The sequence below is a fragment of the Schistosoma haematobium genome, chromosome 2, assembly GCF_000699445.3.
Source record: "Schistosoma haematobium chromosome 2, whole genome shotgun sequence".
NCBI lineage: Eukaryota > Metazoa > Platyhelminthes > Trematoda > Strigeidida > Schistosomatidae > Schistosoma > Schistosoma haematobium.
In genome coordinates, this window is record NC_067197.1 from 23,721,297 (window position 1) to 23,743,041 (window position 21,745).

The following is a 21,745-nucleotide window of genomic DNA, read 5'->3' on the forward strand; positions in this document are numbered from 1 at the left end:
ACGTAGTAACCATATTACGTAAAGCATTTTACGTCGAGTAATACCACGGTCTTATAGTGATGCTTTGTCGAGCGCCTACAGCTTGTAGTGTTTCAGAAAACCGACAAGACTGGTGTCAATGTTCGATACGGACAGAATTAAATTTAAGGGTCCAGTTGTCTACACTAATCCATCTATTGGAGCTTATTATATTTTTTACCTTGAAAAGTTTCAGTGAACCCTGAGTGATCATCTTAAGTATGAAGATTACTTTCGGAATGTAAACATCTTGCAATAAGACCTAATACTACCGTTCAAATTCTCTCTCTAAAACTAATACAAAGGAGTTAAAGTCCTGAACGGCAGTTTTATTATCCTTTGGTATTCAAGTCTCAGAAGCCACTATTCTATATACCTGAATTGTATAAGTGAGAATTTTATGTTTTCCAAAAGATCAAATATAGGGTATCGTTTTCACTTAGGAATGACTATTTAGCTTTTTCTTTTTTCCATGTACACATGTATTGATGATACACTGTTAATAATCACTAAAGATTGTTTAGTTAAAGCCTCCTTCATTGTAGACCATTAAACCTAAGGACTATAAGCATGACTATAATGTAAGTCAGACAAAATTGGCAGGATTACACGGGTAAAATACAAGATGGTAGATAAAACCCTAAATCTAAATATATCACTATTCTACTTGAAAGGATTCTGGTCTGGAAACTAACCAAAAGGAGCTAATTCAGTTAGTAAATAACTATGACAGAATGAATATATATTTCCCGTAAAACGAAACTGTATAAAAAACAATGAATAAAAGCATAACCACATGTGAAATGTTAAAGAAACTCTAGAAAATGAAATACTTTATCATGATTATGAGACTGATGAAGTGATCCGTCAGCCAATTATTCGACACAACTCAAAATTAAAGATAAGGAATCCCAACTACAGAATAGAGAAACTCAAATTTTTCAGAAGCGCTTGACTTGTTGTCGATTAACAGTTAGTATGAAATTCCCTATCTTCGTCTTCTCCCATATATATCACTCCAGCTTACGAAGTTGAGCTACAATGTAGTTCTTCCAAATCTAAATCTATTCGAGCCATCACTGTTCAGTGACCGTGGTTCTTACTTGTTAGAATCCGGATGTTTGAGGTTTTATTGCTTTTGCTAAGAATATTTTTACGGGTTGTCCAAATGGCATTAGTGTTGTTAAACTGGGTTGGATGCGCTACCCCGCTCTGTTCAGAGTAGGTGTTAGTGTTTGGGACGTAAATGCTTATGTCCTTTCATTGCTATCGCTCCTATGGCGTATAGTCTTTTTAAACGTCATATAACAATATGAAGGTAAGAATAATCCCAAACTGCACCATATTTTAATAAAAAAAACCTGACGGCCTTTCAAGCCTACTGTGTGAAATTTGAAGAGACCAGTATACCTATATATTTTACTAAGTTCTTGTTGTTTCTTTCCTTACTTATGCTCTTTACGACATCTTGATACGTCAACAAAGTTTGGAAGTTGGTAGCGTTGATGATTTACAAAAGCCATTAATATTCTGTTAGTAGTGATCAGTATGCAGTCCGTTCTGTTTTAATTTACGGCAGCGAAACATGGCCATTAAGAGTAGAAGACACTCGTAAGCTACTAGTATTTGACCACAGATGCCTTAGAAATATTGCTGGCATCTGCTGGGATCACCGGGTGAGTAATAGTGAGGTTAGACGCAGGGTATTAGGGAATGATGGTAAATCAGTTGATGAGGTTATGAATCTTCATCGACTGAGATGGTTGGGCCACGTGTTATGTATGCCTGAACACCGATTACCACGACGTGCAAGGCTAACCGGTGTTGGAGATGGTTAGAAGAAAGTTAGGGGCGGCCAAACCAAAACGTGGCATCAGTGCTTGAAGACACTGACTTCTAGTCTGAGCCATGTTGGTAGATGCAGACTACTTGGTTGGGATCCGCGTGACTATCGTAACCAATGGTTGGAGACTCTTGGTGACATGGCTCAGAATCGATCACAATGGCGTAGTTGTATACACTCTCTGTCTTCCCTTAAACTAAGAGATTAAAATCACTGTATATCTTTCTTTCTACTAACTAATTCTTTCTTCCTGTACTATATCCTTATTGCAATCTTTCTTTTATATATTACCACCTCTGAGTTAACTACTTTTATGAATCCGGTGTTCATCTTGTTGTGCTGATGCGGTATGGCAACTTGGACCGATGCATATATGTGCCTGGTCCTACGTTGTAGCTGACTGACTGACTGAGAGATCTGTATGAATATTTATCGTCGTGAATGACAATGGACTTTTGAAAACCTAATTGTTTTCAGATATTGACGTGTATATGTCGACCAGACATCTCCCTCGTCGGCTTTGTATTTGCACGGACTGTGAGGGCACTTCGTAAGCCTTTATAAGTATTTGAGTCCGCCTACTGACTGGTTTTTCATTCATGTTGAAGTGTTTCATTAAAGCGTGTACTCGTTGTAAATTCTTTTTATACGAACACTAATTTTCGAGCCAGATTTATCGGTAGTCTGTCTTTCAGATTGGTGACGGCAGGTTGTTTTCTATCAGTCTTCCAATTTACATTAACTTTGCGTATGCAATCTTTTGAAGATAATGTTCAGATTCAGATTTGTATAGTAAGGGCAGGTCTACAGCCCGTGTTATTCTTTTTTTGGTGTTCTGTGAGTGTCTAGTCTCCTCTTGAATGAGTCAATTAAAGGTGCGGATACCACTTCTTCGGGTAACAGGTTCCAAACATTGATGACTGTATAAAAAGCTTTATGCCACGGGTATTTTGTTCGTTCTTGGCTTTTCTACTCGCATGCTATGTCCTCTGAGACGTCCAGGTCTAGTGAGAAGAAAAAGGGAGGATACATTAGGTCCAAAATCATTTTTTAGTATTCTATACAACAAAATCAGGTCACTTCTTAATCTGCGATAAGACAGCTTTAGCTTTTCAGGCCGTTATTTGTATGGCAAACCCCGGAGTTCTTGAATTGCACGGGTAGCTGCCCTCTGTATTTTTTCAGGACATCCAGACCACCTTTTAGGCAGGGGCTTACGGCTTGAACGCCGTTTCCAAGCTTAATTCTCACTAAGGTTGTGTATACTGTAGTAAACATAGTAGTATCTGACTTGGTGGATGTCCGTTTTAAAGCCCATAGGGTTCCAAACCCCTTAGCTACAATCTCCCAGCAGTGAACCGTGGTCTTAAGATCATGACTCGCTGTCACCCCAAAATGCTTGAGAACGGACCACGAGTACAGGTACTTCCCCTATATTGTATCTATTTGCATTTGTATCCCCAATGCGCATATAGACACACTTTGCCGCGTTGAAAGGCATTAACCACTCTTTAGTCCAGCTAATCACAATATTTAAGTCTGCCTGAAGTGCGCATGCATTTGCGTCTCCCTTTATTTCTCGCCAGTTATTTACATCAGCGCATAGTAACATTACGGACTCAACTATGCGTGGGAGTTCATTTACATACATTATAATAAGTAGATGACCTAGGACAGAGTCTTGCGGAACTCCTGTAAGTACTGGTATCCAGTTGGGGCATTTGGAATTCACTCTTACTTTCTGTCCACGACCTTCGAGGAAATCCTTAAGACATTTTAGGAGAGGTGCACCAATGCCAAGATTTTCCAACTTCAAGAACAGTCTATTTGTTTACACCTTATCAAATGCTTTGCTGAAGTCTATGTAGACAGCATCCACTGATTTTCCACTGATCCCTTGCCATAAGGAGGTTTGTTTTGTAAGATAAATCTTCTAAAACCATGCTCTCTGTTTAACAAATTATTGGTGGGATCTCTAATGTGCTGTAATAAAGCTAGTGCAATTGGGATTTCTAACAGTTTGCAATCAAATGACGTTGTCGATGACCCTACTTCTAAGTTTACCCAGTTTATATACGGTGAATTAAAGTCACCTACTATAATGCTTTTACTGTTATTACACCAGGAATTAAGTTTACTTAGGAAGAAGTCATCTTCTACACATTCTGGACTGTGATATACTACAATTTATTCAATATCTTGCCGTCTACATATCAGCTTGCAACGCACCAGTTCATGTGTCCATGAATCATGTGCCACAGTTTTAACTGCTCGTATGGTTAAGGTAGTTTTCATGTACAAAATAGCCCCGCCTCACCTACGATTCAGTCTATCAGCCCTATTCGATAAAAAACCAATCAACTGAATTTCACTATCATACACTTCTAACATAGCTGCTACCTTGACGCGGTGGTCGGGCTTGCCTATCGTGATGACCCAACCGAGCTATATTGACTGGAACATACGTTCCTGTATGTTCTACCATGCCAGGCAGGTCGATTGGAGAATGGTAAGACTAAAAGCAGCAACTCAGGGTCTGAGGGTGAAGTCGTACTGCCGACTGTAGAGGGGTGTGACAGCAGTAAGGTGTTTTCCTCGGACAACCAGCATCTGCAGCGATGCTGCCTTCTCACAAGGAAGGAAGGGGTTAGGAAAGGTCGACCCCAAAAATGTCACATCTCACCTTACCTCACGGATTTCCGTCTCCGGTGGTAAGGGCCTTTGAAGAACGGAGCTAACATTAAAAACCTCCCACAATAAGGCCGTGCGCGACCGGCCTCAAACAGTTGTTCTTTCGGGCTCTACGGTCACGCTCCCAGGTCGTTAAGGCCAACATTTTCAGGTTCCTCAAGAAATACCCTTCCACGTTGTAGGCAGCCGGGAAGTGATATCAGCCCTCATACCCATAACAGCACACGAGACCAATTTGGTCAAAATCAAATCCTTCCCACACCTCCTTATAACTCGTTTATCTCCACGACTAACCCTTCTCTCGTACCTTAATCACCTCTCATCGCTAGGGCAAACGATTGGAGTACGCGGAACGCTATTCCTGGTCTCCTGAAATCACGCTCTAAACTACACTTAGGAGCTGTTAACGTCCGAACACTAAGCCCCAAATACCCTGGTACGGCCGAGGGTGGGGAGAGTCCGCTCCCCCTCGAAATGCTCTCACATGGCCACGCGTATATAGCCTCTACCAGGGAAGTCCTACTCACTGCCTTCTCGTGGGTGTTGTTTACGAAATCGAGAGGACGAAAAGCGAATGTCCGGCGCCTTAACCGGGTTGGTGGACATGGAGAGTCCTAGGGGAGTTGGAAAACCCTGGTTCTAAACCAATGGTGCACATGGGCTTCAGTATCCTGAAGGACAAATGGCGTATGAACCAATCGTTGGTCATCGGCTACCACGGGACTGCGTCTCCATACGTTGTTCCACTGCCTTGTGGATCAGACTTTCGGATCGAAGGCTCCGGGTGTGGCCCCTTAAGAAAACCACCTGTTTCGGTCTGGGCACCCGAGCAGTATCACAGCCCTCACACATATCAAATGAGATTTGTGTGGCGCATATGTATTTGGTACCTCCTTGTACCAATATCTATGTGTTAACATAAATAAATAATGCCAAATAGGACAACAGGCTTCCTTAGCTAGAACCTTAAAATCTCGCGCCATCGATGTGTGCTGCGTCTCCGAGACGCGCATACAGGATCTGAGTAACGTCATTCATTTGACCTCACCATGTCCAATTAAAGAACCAACTCGATTCACACTTCGTGTATCTGGAAGCCCTGGTGCTGCTTCCCGTGACCTCGCTGGCGTAGGTAGAGCATTGAGTCCCAGGACAGAACTAGCTCTCTTAGACTGGATCCCAGTAGACAGTCGTTTGTGCGCTGTCCGACTAAACGGAACAATAAGGACTCGGGAAGATAGGGACACTCGTCGTTGCCTCTTCGTCGTCTGCCTATTCTCCCACTGACTGCAGCTCAGATGATGTAAAAGATGAGCTTTACAGAAAGCTTCCTGACCTCCTCAAAAAAGTTAGGCGCTCTGATGTAGTAATAGTGGCTGGTGACTTTAATGCTCAAGTAGGTAAACTAAGCGAAAGGGAAAGACACCTGGATGAATCTTATGGTGTCCTGTCTCAAAGAACAGATAATGGCGACCGTCTGTTGCAGCTATGCTCAAATAACTGCCTGCTTCTTGCAAATACTAACTTTAAGCATAAACAAAAACATCTTTTGACATGGAGACCCTCTAATTCGTCCCAACGTTGAACTCAAATAGATCACATCGCTATCAGCCACAGATGGAGGGGCTCGATAGAAGGCTGTCGCTCTTTCTAGAGCACATGCTTAGCCCTATATACGAACACCTCAGGCAGAGTGAGGGCATACAACCACCTTTCTCCACTGTTCCATTCGAGCAGTGGGGTTAGGCAGGGTTGCCCAATCTCACCATTCCTCTTCAACTTTGCCATCAATGACATTCTGGAAACAGCTCTGATGGATGTAAGTAATGGCGGTGTGGATCTGTTGCCTGGAGAAAGACTTCTCGACCTTGAGTATGTGGATGATATTGTGTTACTGTGCGATAATGCCCAAGTCATGCAATCCGCACTTAATCAGTTGGCAATCAGTGTCCGTAGGTATGGTATGTGCTTTGCACCTTCGAAATGCAAAGTACTTCTACAAGACTGGCAGGATTCAAATCCTGTACTCACCCTGGATGGTGAACAGATAGAAATAGTCGAGAAGTTCGTGTATCTGGGTAGCTGCATGAGTGCTGGTGGGGGTGTGAGTGATGAGATCAATGCACGTATAGTGAAAGCCAGAGCGACTTATGCCAATCTGGGCCACCTTTGGCGCCTTCGTGATGTTAGTCTGGCTGTAAAAGGTCGGATCTACAACGCGTCGGTGGGAGCAGTTTTGCTCTACGCTTATGAAACCTGGTCTCTCCGAGTTGAGGACGTTAGACGACTCTCTGTGTCCGGTCATCGCTGTCTCCGAAGGATTGCTGACATCCAGTGGCAACACCATGTTAGTAATGCAGAGGTTCGGCATCATGTGTTCGGGCACAGAGACGACAATGCAATTGGTCTGGGACTGGTTGGAGAAAGCGGAGAGGTGGTCAGTATATGACATGGTGTCGTGGTATGAAAGAAAGCTGTAAAGGGCTGGCTTGTGTCGGTTCTTCATAACTCCTTGGTTGGGGTCCGAGAGATGGTACAACACAGTGGCTAAAGACGTTGTCAGATATGGCTCAGAATAGAAGCCAGTGGCGATCCTGCTGTAACCTTTTACTTTCTTCATAAAACGTGGTTGTATCTTCCTTAACTGAAAGATTTCTTCTGATTGTACACTTCTGTTCCCCTACTATCACTATTATTATTACACTGCCTTACACCAATCTCTTCGTTATTGTTTTTTTTTTATATATATTTTTTTACGTTCCCCACTTTTTTTCTTTTTCTTCTTAAATTCTCATAGTTTTGTGTGGCGCATATATATTAGGCGCACTCCTGTACCAATATATATGTGTTCAAATAAATAAATATGCTTAGATTCAGATCATGCTCTAGTGTGAGCGCTTGTTTGTCTGCGTCTTACTGGACGTAGGAAGACGCTGCAAGAAAACCTCTTAGGGCCTTACTTAATGATAGTCAAGCTAAGAATATATATATATATATATATATATATATATATATATATATGCTCGAAAACTCATTCCATCTGGCGGAGTCAGCTTAAGCGCAAGCTGACAAGAAGCCTACGCAATGATCGTGAACAATGGTGGGTAGCGAAAGCGAGAGAGATGGAAAAGGCAGCGGCAATAGGTAATAGCAGACAATTGTTCAAACTTGTTAAGGAAACCGACTGTCAGCGAAACACTCTCAGAGAAAGATGGACATATTATTCATTCTCAATCCAGGAGATTGGATCGATGGGCAGAACGCTTCAGGGACCAGTTCAACTGGCCTTCAGCCACACTTCGATTTCCCACGATCTCTAGTCAACCTGAATGGCAAGTTAATGTAGGTCCTCCGTCCCTTTACGAAGTTGAAAAAGCCATAGGAAATCTGAAACGAGGGAGAGCAGCAGGCCCTGACAGGTTTACTCCTGAGATTTTTAAGGATGGTGGTCCAGTATTACCAGTGAGATTGACTGAAGTCTTAGGTAGAATTCGGGAAATGGACGTAATCCCATCTGACTGGTCTCAATCACTGATTGTGTCAGTCTATAAGAAAGGACAAAAGTCCTCTTGCCACAATCACATAGGAATCAGTTTGACTAATATAGTGTCTAAAATATTAACCACAATAATACTTCGACGCCTAACCAAAGCTCGTGAAGAGCAGACTAGAGAAAACCAGGCTGGTTTTCGACCTGAGCATGGCTGTACAGACCAGATATTCACACTACGTTAGGTCCTAGAACACAGACATACGTTCAGACGCCCCACAATGGTAGCATTTCTCGACCTTAAGGCATCATTCGACTCTGTTGATCGTAAGGTTCTATGGCAGTGTTTGTCACTGAAAGGAGTACCAAAGAAGTACATTAACCTTTTAAAGGATCACAACTGGTAGAGTGAGAGCTTATTGTGAACTGTCATCAGAATCGATTACCTCAAGTAGTGTTTCTCAAGGCTGTCCACTCTCTTCATTCTTATTTAACTTTGTCATTGACGTACTTATAGAGATAACACTTTCCTCATCTACATTACCAGGGGTTGAACTTCTACCAGGAGATTCACTTGTTGACTTAGAATATGCCGACGACAGTTCTATTTGGTGAAGATGCTGACAAAATGCAGAGTCTTCTTACCACCGTAAACAACAATGCAAGCATGTTCGGGATGCGATTCTCCCCCTCGAAATGCAAAATGTTGCTTCAGGATTGGGTTGCATCGACACCCGAACTAGTGATAGAGAGTGAAGTAGTTGAGCGTGTCGACCGCTTCACTTATCTTGGGAGTCTCATCAGCCCTTGTGGTCTGGTGTATGACGAAATCTCAGCACGGATTCAGAAGGCTCGACTAGCTTTTGCCAACTTGCGTCATTTATGGAGTAGGAGAGATATCCTTCTATCAACCAAAGGACGTGTTTACTGCGCAGCAGTTCGTTCCGTCCTACTTTATGGCAGTGAAACATGGCCGGTATGAGTAGAGGATATTCGTAGGTTACTAGTATTTGATCATAGGTGTCTCCGAAATATTGCTCGTATATCCTGGGACCATCGAGTAAGTAACGCAGTTGTTAGGAAACGGGTACTAGGTAAGGATGGCAAATCAATTGATGAAGTAGTGAAACTTCATCAGTTTAGATGTCTGGGACACGTGTTACGTGTACCCAAACACTGGCTTCTCCGACGAGCGATGTTTTATGGTGTAAGAGTAGGTTGGAAGAAAGCAGACGTTTAGGCCAAGACATGGCACAAATCCATGAAATCACTGACAAGTGAACTGAGCCATGTCGGTAGGTGTAGACTACCTGGTTGGGATCCGCGAGATGATAGCAACCGATGGTTAGAGACCCTGAATGATGTGGCTCAAAATCGTTTGCAATGGAGCAGGTGCACCCACTCTTTGTGTTCTCCCAAATTCTAATCTTCTGAATTCTTCATGTCCCTTTTTTTCTCTTTCCAAATTTATTTCACTGTATTATACTCCTTGGATAACATCTTCAGGCCCTAATGTTTCCGATTACTGCTTATACTTTTACTACTTCTACCACTACGGAATTTGAGTCGACAACTGTATCTCTTTGCTAATGTGGTGTGGCAACTCGAACTGATGTACGTACGTACGAAGCTCTACGTTGACTGAACGTCAAGCATTTTCTGAGACAGCAGTGACATCCGGGTTTTCTATACCCACCACTGTCTTGAGCTCCGCTATTTTATGTTGTAGGCTTCGAGTATTTGTGTAGCACACCTTTAATTGCATGGCCCTCAAATGACCTGATAAGGCCGAGAGTAGGGAGAGTCAACTCTCCTCGAAATGCTCTTAAGTGACCGCATGCATACAACCACTGCCAGGGAAGTCCTACTCACTGCCTTCTCGTGGGTTCGTTGTTGTTTACAAAATCAAGAGGACGAAAAGCGAATGTCCGTCGCTTTAAACCGTGTCAGCGGATACGGAGGATGAACCTAGGGAAGTTGGAAGACCCTGATTCCAAGCCAGTGGTGTACATGGGCTCCGAGTTTGTGAGGGAACAAATGGCGTATGAACCTATCGTTGGTCACCGGCTACCATAGGACTACATCTCCCGACGTTGCTCCACTGCGTTGTAGGTCAGACCTTTAGGTCGAAGGCTCCGGGTGTGGCCTCCTAAGAAAACCACCTGCTTTGTTCTGGGTATCCGGGTAGTATCAGGGCCCGCACACAAATCAAGTGACTTGTGTGACACATATGTATTCAGTGCCCCTTTGTACATGTTATGACTTGAAGCCTGTGCCCTGCTAACGAATAACGTCACGATACTGCCAATTAGAGAGCAGTGAATTATCGATCGGACCAATGATGCATAAAACGCGTGCGAGCAGTCTAGAGTCCTGATTGGTCCTGCTTTCCGCCCAGCCCAGCCAGTTGTGTCCAGAACACCAATCTCAGCCTGTGCAATATGAATCATTTATTTCAAACATACGGAGTTTATATTGCCAATCAAACAGACCACATCGTACCATAAAATAGGAAACAACATCTGGCCAAATGTGGCTGTGAATGTGGGAGGTAGTGATTAATAGACAAGGAATAATTTAAGAATGGTAAATCGTATAATAATAGTTCGTACGTCAAAATAAGGCTCATAATAAGAGGGATATGAATATGAATAGTGTAGCTACTTAACAATTATACGATAAAAATATACGTTTAGTATTGGTCTATAAATGGACGAAATCTCAGCACGGATTCGAAAAGCTCGATTGGCTTTTGCCAACTTGCGTTACCTATGGCGAAGGCGAGATATCCGTCTATCAATAAAAGGACGAGTATACTGCGCGGCAGTCCGTTCTGTTTTAATTTACGGCAGCGAAACATGGCCATTAAGAGTAGAAGACACTCGTAAGCTACTAGTATTTGACCACAGATGCCTTAGAAATATTGCTGGCATCTGCTGGGATCACCGGGTGAGTAATAGTGAGGTTAGACGCAGGGTATTAGGGAATGATGGTAAATCAGTTGATGAGGTTATGAATCTTCATCGACTGAGATGGTTGGGCCACGTGTTATGTATGCCTGAACACCGATTACCACGACGTGCAAGGCTAACCGGTGTTGGAGATGGTTAGAAGAAAGTTAGGGGCGGCCAAACCAAAACGTGGCATCAGTGCTTGAAGACACTGACTTCTAGTCTGAGCCATGTTGGTAGATGCAGACTACTTGGTTGGGATCCGCGTGACTATCGTAACCAATGGTTGGAGACTCTTGGTGACATGGCTCAGAATCGATCACAATGGCGTAGTTGTATACACTCTCTGTCTTCCCTTAAACTAAGAGATTAAAATCACTGTATATCTTTCTTTCTACTAACTAATTCTTTCTTCCTGTACTATATCCTTATTGCAATCTTTCTTTTATATATTACCACCTCTGAGTTAACTACTTTTATGAATCCGGTGTTCATCTTGTTGTGCTGATGCGGTATGGCAACTTGGACCGATGCATATATGTGCCTGGTCCTACGTTGTAGCTGACTGACTTGATCCCAAAAGTTACCACTCATTATGCTTATCAGAACATAGCAGTACCAGTATTTATGTGTTAAAATACATAATAAATAAATAAATGTGTAACTGTATCCACTTCTGTATCTCGACTCTATCTAGTCAAATATTATCTTTTGTTTCAGCCTGTTTAGGGCAATGATAAAATTGATTTATTTTAGGTGATTCAAATTCTTTTTCCTTTTCTTAAATAGTCATAAAATTATACCGAGAATTTTAATTGTGCATAAAACTCGCTACATTTTTTAATTTTTATTTCAGTTTTTCTTCTGCAATGTCAAGTGACTTCAGAAGTGCGATGATTCAGGTAATTGCTCAGCTCTGTGGTCAAGTTGGCTTCGAACAAATCACGGAAGCCTCACTTGAATTGTTAATTAGCGTTGTGGAAGCATATTTCCTCTCCTTAGTTAGAAATGTATATACGTTGACGGCCTCAGGTATCCATATTTTCCGTTGATATTTTCCCAGACGGTTATGCACAGGTTGCAGATGGACTTCTAGCTTTGCGTTTGATGGGTCAAACGCCTCAAGGCTTTGCCAAGTTTGTCATAGAGAACAGTCAGTTTTTTACTCGAGCGCCTACTATGACATGTGGGCCGGTTTACGGAAAATCGTGTTTAAATATCCCACCTGAAGATCATCCTGAATTAGAAGAGCGGCCACCCTTCATCCCTCGCCATTTGCCGCTAAATTATCGCGAGGACTTTGGTAAGTATTAAAAATACTTCCAGAATATTTCATAGGAAGTCAAACATCTCAGGCAGAACCAAGCATCAAAGAATTTGCTTTCAATGCTTGTTTATCTCCTTCCTCACCTAATACGGTATCTACTAGTTCCAATTGTCTTACTGGTGCAACCAGTACTGCTGTAACAACCGTTGCTCGTACACTTCCTGAATGGGCCAACAGATCTACATATCGTATGACGTGTGTTTCAGTTGATCCTCTAACTAAGTGCTTGGTGGAGCATTGTCCTCCATGGAAAGCCTCTGATGTTTTGTCGGAGTCACCGATTCCGGACAATTATGTGGGTTCGACAAATAATTACTTTTCATCTATCTCAAAAAGAGAACTTGCATACGACTCAACACCAGAGGATACAAAAAATCCATATGTGTCTCCACCCTCACCTGCAAAACAATGTGGTGCTAGTGATGCACAGTGGGCAGCTGCTCTACAAGTAGGTTACTGCTCATTCATTGACGACCTTCCAATTATTTTGAAATGTTGACTTCCAATATATAATTTATTTCTATGAATTTTGTCACGTTATTTTAATTGAGTTGTTGACTCGTCATTTATGACAAGGTAGTATACCAATTTGTTCTATACGTTGATTACTCATTTATTTTTTATTTCGCTGAGATGCAATTTTCCATAGTTTATTTTCGAACTGCTTGACATGAACTTTGTCCAAAAAATAGGAATACTCTTACAGGTTCGTTGATAGGAGTTTTGAATTTTAATATACATTGGTTTCTAGCAATTTTTAATTTATGCAGCGTAGAAAGGTAATAAGGAACATAATGGGTATCTATATGTACGGAATCGAAAGTTTTCTATTCATTATGTGACATACGCACCCTATGTCAAATCGGTCAACAGGTTTCCTTCGCTAGAACCCTAGAATCTCGTACCATTGATGTATGCTGTGTCTCTGAAACACGCATACAGGATCCCAGTGTGGTCATTCACTTGACCTCATCTCGGCAAAACGGAGAGCCGACGAGATACACCCTCCGTGTATCTGGTGACCCGACGGCCAGCTCTCGTGGACTGGCAGGAGTAGGGATAGCACTAAGCATGAGGGCGGAACAAGCACTGTCAGAGTGGTTCCCCGTTAACAGTCGTTTATGTGCTGTTCGGCCAAACGGCTCCGTAAGAACTCGGAAGGATAGGGACATATGTCGTTGCCTTTTTGTCGTTTCTGCCTACGCTCCCACCGACTGCAGCTCAGATGAAGTGAAAGATGAATTTTACAGAAAGTTAAACGTTCAGACATAGTACTCGTAGCAGGTGACTTTAATGCCCAGATAGGTAGTTTAGACCAAACAAAAAGGCATTTAGGTGGGTATTTTAGTATTCCGGCTCAGCGAACAGATAATGGTGATCGTCTGCTGCAACTGTGCTCAGACAATCGCTTATTTTTAGCAAACACAAATTTTAAGCATAAGGAGAGACATCGTCTGACATGGCGACCCCCTACACCAAACCAACGATGAACTCAAATAGACCATATTTCCATCAGCCATTGTTGGAGAGGGTCGGTAGAAGATTGTCGCTCATTCTGGAGTACCTGCTTGGACTCCGACCACGCCCTCATACGGGCACGCATCTGCCTGCCCCTCACTGGACGCAAAAAAGCCTCAGTAAAAAGACCCATTAGAACTGAATTGAGTAGCGAGAAAACCAAAAGTAGGTTCCAGGAACAACTGAGGTCACACTTAGGTAGTTCTGAAAACGAGGCTGACCCAGATGTTGCTTGGAAAGGTATACAAGCAGCTGTGGAAACAGCAGTGACGTCTATTAGTGACTTAAACCACAGAGTTACAAAGAACCAGTGAATTTCTTCAAGGTCTATCACACTGATGGATTCTCGTAAACTCATCCCATCAGGCTGTGAACACGATGAAGAGCGACAACAAATCAGATTTAGGTTAGCCAAAAGTCTAAGGAAGGACCGTGAGCAGTGGTGGGCAGCGAAATCAAAAGAGATGGAAAAGGCGGCGGCTATAGGGAACACAAGACAGCTCTACAGACTAATAAAAGAAACTGGAACTAATAAGTCAAGTGTGAGACTATTTCGGAAAAAGACGACACCCTCATCTGCTCTCAGTCTAGACGTTTAGAACGATGGGTGGAACATTTCAGAAAACAGTTCAGCTGGCCTTCAGCTACTCTGCAACTACCCTCCATTCCCAGACAGTGTGAATGGGACATTGAAGTAGGTCCCCCAACTCTAGCAGAAGTTCAAAAGGCTATAGTTAATCTGAAACGAGGAAGGACAGCTGGTCCAGATGGATTGGCTCCAGAAGTCTTTAAGGATGGTGGTCCAATTTTAGCGATTAGGTTGACTAATATTTTAGCTCAGATCTGGGAGTTAGATGTTATCCCATCTGACTGGTCACAATCACTTATCGTCCCAATAAATAAGAGAGGGTTAAAATCATCCTGTGACAACCATAGAGGGATTAGTTTAACTAATATAGTATCTAAAATACTAGCCTCAATAATTATCAGACGCTTAACTAAGACTCGTGAACTGCAAACACGAGAGAATCAAGCTGGCTTCAGACCTGGTTGTGCCTGCATCGACCACATATTCACCATTCGTCAGATTCTAGAACATAGGCATACTTACCGGCGTCCGACAATGGTGGTCTTTTTTGACTTAAAAGCAGTATTTGACTCGGTAGACCGCGAGATTCTGTGGCAGTGTCTGTCATTGAAAGGCGTACCTCAGAAGTACATAAGCCTTGTGAAGGTTCTTTACTCGAACACTACCAATCGAGTCAGAGCTTATGGCGAACTGTCATCGGCTTTTGCAACCTCAAGTGGTGTCCGTCAAGGCTGTCCACTTTCTCCATTTCTGTTTAACTTCATCATAGACCTACTGATGGAAATAACGTTCCCGTCAACTGAATTCTCGGGTATTGATTACCTTCCAGGAGGTCCGCTTATCGACTTAGAATACGCAGATGACATAGTCCTGTTTGGTGAAGACGCTGATAAAATGCAGAGTCTTTTGGTAGCACTGAGCAACAATCCCAGAATGTTTGGAATGCGCTTCTCTCCCTCTAAATGCAAGTTGTTACTTCAGGACTGGCCTGCGTCAACACCTGAACTAAGGATAGGGTGTGAAGTAGTCGAACGCGTTGACAACTTCACTTATCTTGGAAGTCTGATCAGCCCTAATGGGTTGGTATCGGACGAAATCTCAGCACGGATTCGGAAAGCTCGATTGGCTTTTGCCAACTTGCGTCACCTATGGCGAAGGCGAGATATCCGTCTATCAATAAAAGGACGAGTATACTGCGCGGCAGTCCGTTCTGTTTTAATTTACGGCAGCGAAACATGGCCATTAAGAGTAGAAGACACTCGTAAGCTACTAGTATTTGATTACAGATGCCTCAGAAATATTGCTGGCGTCTGCTGGGATCACCGGGTGAGTAATAGTGAGGTTAGACGCAGGGTATTAGGGAATGATGGTAAATCAGTTGATGAGGTTATGAATCTTCATCGACTGAGATGGTTGGGCCACGTGTTATGTATGCCTGAACACCGATTACCACGACGTGCAAGGCTAACCGGTGTTGGAGATGGTTAGAAGAAAGTTAGGGGCGGCCAAACCAAAACGTGGCATCAGTGCTTGAAGACACTGACTTCTAGTCTGAGCCATGTTGGTAGATGCAGACTACTTGGTTGGGATCCGCGTGACTATCGTAACCAATGGTTGGAGACTCTTGGTGACATGGCTCAGAATCGATCACAATGGCGTAGTTGTATACACTCTCTGTCTTCCCTTAAACTAAGAGATTAAAATCACTGTATATCTTTCTTTCTACTAACTAATTCTTTCTTCCTGTACTATATCCTTATTGCAATCTTTCTTTTATATATTACCACCTCTGAGTTAACTACTTTTATGAATCCGGTGTTCATCTTGTTGTGCTGATGCGGTATGGCAACTTGGACCGATGCATATATGTGCCTGGTCCTACGTTGTAACTGACTGACTGACATTATGTGACAACTAAAACTTATATTGTTGTATACATGCTCACTATTAACATATTAACCGTATACATTTGAATTCATGTTTGTTGTTGAAATTACTAATCTTTAGGCATCACATTCATAATACATGGGAGCATGTCGACGTGGCGCAACTAAAATTACTCACACTTTGGAATTAGTTCATTTCCACGTCAAATAACTTCATTTTCACCAAATACTATTCCACTTTTATGAGTTATTAATTTTTTAGGATTTTAATTGAATAACCTAACCCTATTGAACGACTAGTTAATATCTGTCATATTCGGTTGTCACGTTAAGCTTTGTAATAAATACAGTGTAATTCAATTACGAAGTACATGTTTATGTGATTGTCTTAGAGATATACTTATTGTATAGGGCTAGTGATATTGTTAATCAACTTACCAAACCAAAATAGGTGGAGCAAGGTTTGAATCAACTATCTAACAGTTGAGAGTCGAGTGCATTAGCGCTCGAAATTTTATGTCATTTAATAGTATCACGTACACAGCTTAAGAAATAATGGCGGTTAAATAATCTTTTTGTAATAAAATTAGTCGAAATTTTCTGCATATTTTCTTCACGTCATGAATATCATAGTGCTGAGGCGAGTGACTACGTCTCATGTTTATTTATTTTTCCATCATATCTATGAAAGAAGAATACATTAGGTTTACATTTTAGAGTTCATTAACTTTGTTTCAAGAATTTGCATGAATTCGAATAAAATTGATGAAGAAGAGGTAAGTTGGCGATTCAAAACAAATAAGCTGCTAAGATCCAGATTTTATCTACGATAACTTACTGAATATTTGTCTTTTCAACGAACGGTTTGCGTCATATCATAATGATTTTCTGTGTTTAAACACTTAATCTTATTCCAGTTCATTTTATTCGACCACCAGAAGCTATTCTAAATTCCAAATTTTCCTCTGAATGATTTGTTATACGCAGCATTATTTCGGCTATGATATCTTTATTTTGATCTTTAGGGAGAAAGTAAGTTGTTATTAACAATTCATTGATAAACACTGATGAAGGCGTATTAGAGAATATTCGTTAGCTTTGTAATACACACAAAAGTCGTTGTAACAATTCATGAATAACGAATTTCATCACATGGCTTGCACATTACATTTTAACTTGATTATCTAACTTGACATTTTATATTCGAAGTTTTAGTTGACTGGATATTCATAAATTGTTCAGCAGTCAGTTGCTAGTGATAATTGTACATGAGTTTTTGTTTGTTAAGGGGGTATTCAACCTCTGTAGAAAGTATTAGGAAGTGTCGAACGACAGTCACACGTATTTGAAAGAATTTCACACTAATTTAATTCATGGTGGCAATCAAGCAATTAGGTCTTATTTGTTCGTCACGTAGCATTCATTCAGCTTAAAAATATATCGTCACTTAAAAAAATCTGTCAGGAACATTCATCGGATTCTTATAAAACCAATAGAAAAAGTAAACCTTTATCAACCTAAATAACCGTTGTTACACTATTATTTCATTTTTCTACTTGTTTATAGGCTACTCCGTCGACGCAGCAACCGAAACGAATCGTCTATACTCCAAGTCGTTTTGATCCTAGTTCCACACCATCTTGGACACATATTAGACGAGCAGCAAATTCATCACGTACACCGTTGTTTGTTAAACAGCCTATTGGGGCAGATTCACGGTATAAACGACAAGCTTCCTCACTTGCGTGAGTCCAGTTGTTAAAAATTCATAATAACCTTTTTTTCAACTCACAATTCAATCAGGTGAACTGAATAATAAAATGATAAATGTTCATTTATATTATAAAGTATAGAGTACTTTGTGCAGTCCTTCATACACTTTTCGTGTAGATAATTCTTTCCACTTTTTTAAAAAAAACCCAACCTAACTTAAGTAGTTAGTATGATAAAGTCTTACAAAACCCCAATGTTCTAAGCTGTCTACTATGATTGTTGTATTAAATCTCTAGATGTATGCATATAATCATACTTCAGAACTAACTTTTAAAAATTTTCTACCCACTAGATGAATCACATTTTATCCCTGTTTTTTAAAGTCTAGTTTTTGAATTTTACTAATGTAATTTCGGAGTTTAAATTATTACTACTTACGGGATGAAACATTCGGTTTGCATTCATCCTAATAATACTTAGTTTCCAAGCAATAGTCTACTACTTTTTACAAGTTATCTTGATTTTAATCTAATTTTCTCTAACTTTTCTAACAATATTTTACTGTATTTTATCCACTAATGTAAGATGAGATTAGGCTTGTTACCATTTCCATTAGTGTTATCGTTACTGAAATCAAGTGATGTTACTGTTGTTTGAAGTCATTGTCTTTTATTTCCAATAAGTTGCATATTCTGTGTATTTTTTCCAAAACAACAAACTGACTCACTAGTGTTCAACGTGGATGTATTTTTCTTTACTCCTTCCTAGTTATTCTTCAGCTCCAAAAATTCCAAGACTGACTACTGGACGTCGAGCAAACAGGTGTTCTAAGTTTGGTCGAGGTCGAGCAAGTAAATTATCAAGGCAACGTGTTTCGAAATCAAGTAGATCAAATTCTCCTATCATAGAGCAACATTCAGATAATACTAATTCAATGGAAAAACCACTGAATCCGACAAGTGGACATTCCAGTTTCAAAGAAGATATTATCAACACAGAACTTTCTCCGCTAGATTCTGATATTTCTACATTATCGAATACAATCAGTAAGTATTCATTTAACTAAATTGATTGTAAGATTTTAAGTGGTGGTTTGAGTTTCTGGATGCACATGTTTTTCAGAGCAGAATTTATTCCAATGTGTTTTTCATATGATGAGGCCAACAACAGAACTTAGAAAAACAATGCAGCTCTTCGAATCGTCACGTAGAAACAAAAGTTATTCAGCAATAAATACGATATGTTCATAAAACGCGAATACAGAGATTAAGTGTACGTGAAAGATTTTGTTCTGGATAAAAAATGGAGTGATGTGCACCAATATTTTGGATGCTGAACCATACCAGGTTAGCCTTTCTCTCAACAGCCTCATTCACCTTGACAACCATAAATATAAAGTATCCGTCTCGTCCTATGATCCGATTATAAGTTCTTAACGCTTCGGTGATTTACACCAACTGAAAGTTCATCAGTGACATAACCAATATTTTGATGTGATTTTTAATTTACTTGTTTAGGTTGTAAGCGTATTTTACTGCAGCTGGTATATACTTGGAATTTGTTTATGTGCATTATTTGAACTAAACAAGAATTGAAGTGATTCAGAACTGAGTTACAATCTCCACTTATAGTCTCTCCTAGAGTTTATAAAAAATGTTCAGAAAATTTCCCGAACACTATATGGGTTCTCAGTAAGTAAAAGATAAGATGAAAGTAATTCTGATCATAGATGGACATGATGAAGATAATCTTTGCTCTTTCACCAGTCCTCGACTAATTCAGAAGTATCAAGCAACACTCGTATAGAATTATCATTTCCATAAATAAATATTTTATATGAATATATATCTACTGTCCGTCGATACATTTAGATTCTCCTTGCCATCACGGTAAAAAAGAATAATGAACTACGATGACTGAGATGGTAAATTTAAAAACGTTAGACATTACGAGGAAGATTTATCGGGGGAATCCTTGTATTTAAACTTGTACGTAATAGATTACCACATACTCACCATGTGAAATAATATATCCATTGATACTCACCATACACCTTATAATTGAGATTTATTTTAACAAGTAACCATTGTTTTTTATGGTTTAGTGTTATGCTTTTGGAAATTGCATAGAATATCTCAGGCATTCTTTGTACGGCAACCAGTAATGTTGAAAATCATTCAGAACATCTACAAGCTTAGTAGCCGTTCGATAAACCTTCCAGTATCACCTCAAATACTATTGGGGTTGTGTACAATTGTTTGATCTTGCCATTGCTGGGTTTTTTTTTAGATTCGCCTAAATCTTTGGAAGAAACATCCGTAACCTTACCAGAGAAAGCCGCTGATGATAGTTCCATGGCACCTAAAGTAGATTCAGGAGATGAAAAACAAACTGTATGGAATGGAAAAGATTATCCTGATCATGATTCACCATGCACTCCTCCATTACGGAATCCTGTAAATAGTGATTGCCTGATAACATCTGGTGTCTTATCATCTAGCTTAGTTACTTCACCGAAACGACTGGAGAATCGCATGAAATCTGTTGGTGTTGAACTATCTGAATTAAAGGTTTTGAACATTCCGGAAAGAAGTACTTCATCCGGAACTCAAAATAGTGTACGACTTAAATCACACCCATTTCGGCGGAGAGCTCGTGGACGAAGAAGAGATAAGTGTCGAGTTTCGACATTTAATAGTTTATTTCAAAATCCTTTGCGGAAGTGTTCAGATCCAGTAAGTTGTACACCAGTTTATTAAATGAATCTAATCCGAAAGTCACTATTTAGTCTTTTTAGTCAATTTTCAACTGTTTAAGTAATGCAAAAAATTATAGTAGTATATGAACACAATATTTATGGGATCGGTTATCGGTATAAATCTAAGCAGCTTGTCTGGAACCCCTTAAGTGTGTATTGATTTACGTAAGTGATCACTAGCATTCAAGTCATAAAACTGATTCTTGTTTATTAACTACTTAACTTCTCATAAACATAGTGTGAAACTAAGGAGAAACTAAAAATAATAATGCTATTGATAATTGTAGACGAAGACATAGTTCACAGTTCTGTGGCTTCTGCATCGACTACATATTCACTATTCGTCAGGTTTTAGAACACAGGCATGCTTATCGGCGTCCGATAATGATAATTTTTCTTGATTTGAAAGCAGTATTTGACTCTGTAAACCGAAAGGTTCTGTGGCACTATCTGTCATTGAAAGGTTTACCTCACAAATACTTAGACCTTATAAAGGCTCTTTACTCGAACACTACCAGTCGAACCAGAGCTTTTGGCGAACTATCATCTGCTTGTGCAACCTCAAGTTGTGTCCGACAAGGCTGTCCACTATCGCTATTTTTGTTCAACTTCATTATAGACCTACTGATGGAAATAACGTTCCCGTCAACTGAATTCTCGGGTATTGATTACCTTCCAGGAGGTCCGCTTATCGACTTAGAATACGCAGATGACATAGTCCTGTTTGGTGAAGACGCTGATAAAATGCAGAGTCTTTTGGTAGCACTGAGCAACAATCCCAGAATGTTTGGAATGCGCTTCTCTCCCTCTAAATGCAAGTTGTTACTTCAGGACTGGCCTGCGTCAACACCTGAACTAAGGATAGGGTGTGAAGTAGTCGAACGCGTTGACAACTTCACTTATCTTGGAAGTCTGATCAGCCCTAATGGGTTGGTATCGGACGAAATCTCAGCACGGATTC

The 21,745-nt window shown here is 40.6% G+C and overlaps 1 protein-coding gene across 1 annotated transcript in view; it reads left to right on the forward strand.

The window, feature by feature from the left end:
• Window positions 1-1,034: 1,034 nt before the first annotated feature.
• The window catches only part of ZCRB1_1 (Zinc finger CCHC-type and RNA-binding motif-containing protein 1), a 37,104-nt gene continuing 16,393 nt past the window's right edge, over window positions 1,035-21,745 (forward strand). The window contains exons 1-7 of the mRNA XM_051214680.1: window positions 1,035-1,336; window positions 11,850-12,025; window positions 12,057-12,296; window positions 12,332-12,768; window positions 17,880-18,058; window positions 18,795-19,072; window positions 20,316-20,761. Coding sequence (XP_051067863.1) covers window positions 11,863-12,025; window positions 12,057-12,296; window positions 12,332-12,768; window positions 17,880-18,058; window positions 18,795-19,072; window positions 20,316-20,761 — 1,743 coding nt within the window. The 5' untranslated portion in view covers window positions 1,035-1,336; window positions 11,850-11,862. The remainder of the gene's footprint in view (window positions 1,337-11,849; window positions 12,026-12,056; window positions 12,297-12,331; window positions 12,769-17,879; window positions 18,059-18,794; window positions 19,073-20,315; window positions 20,762-21,745) is intronic.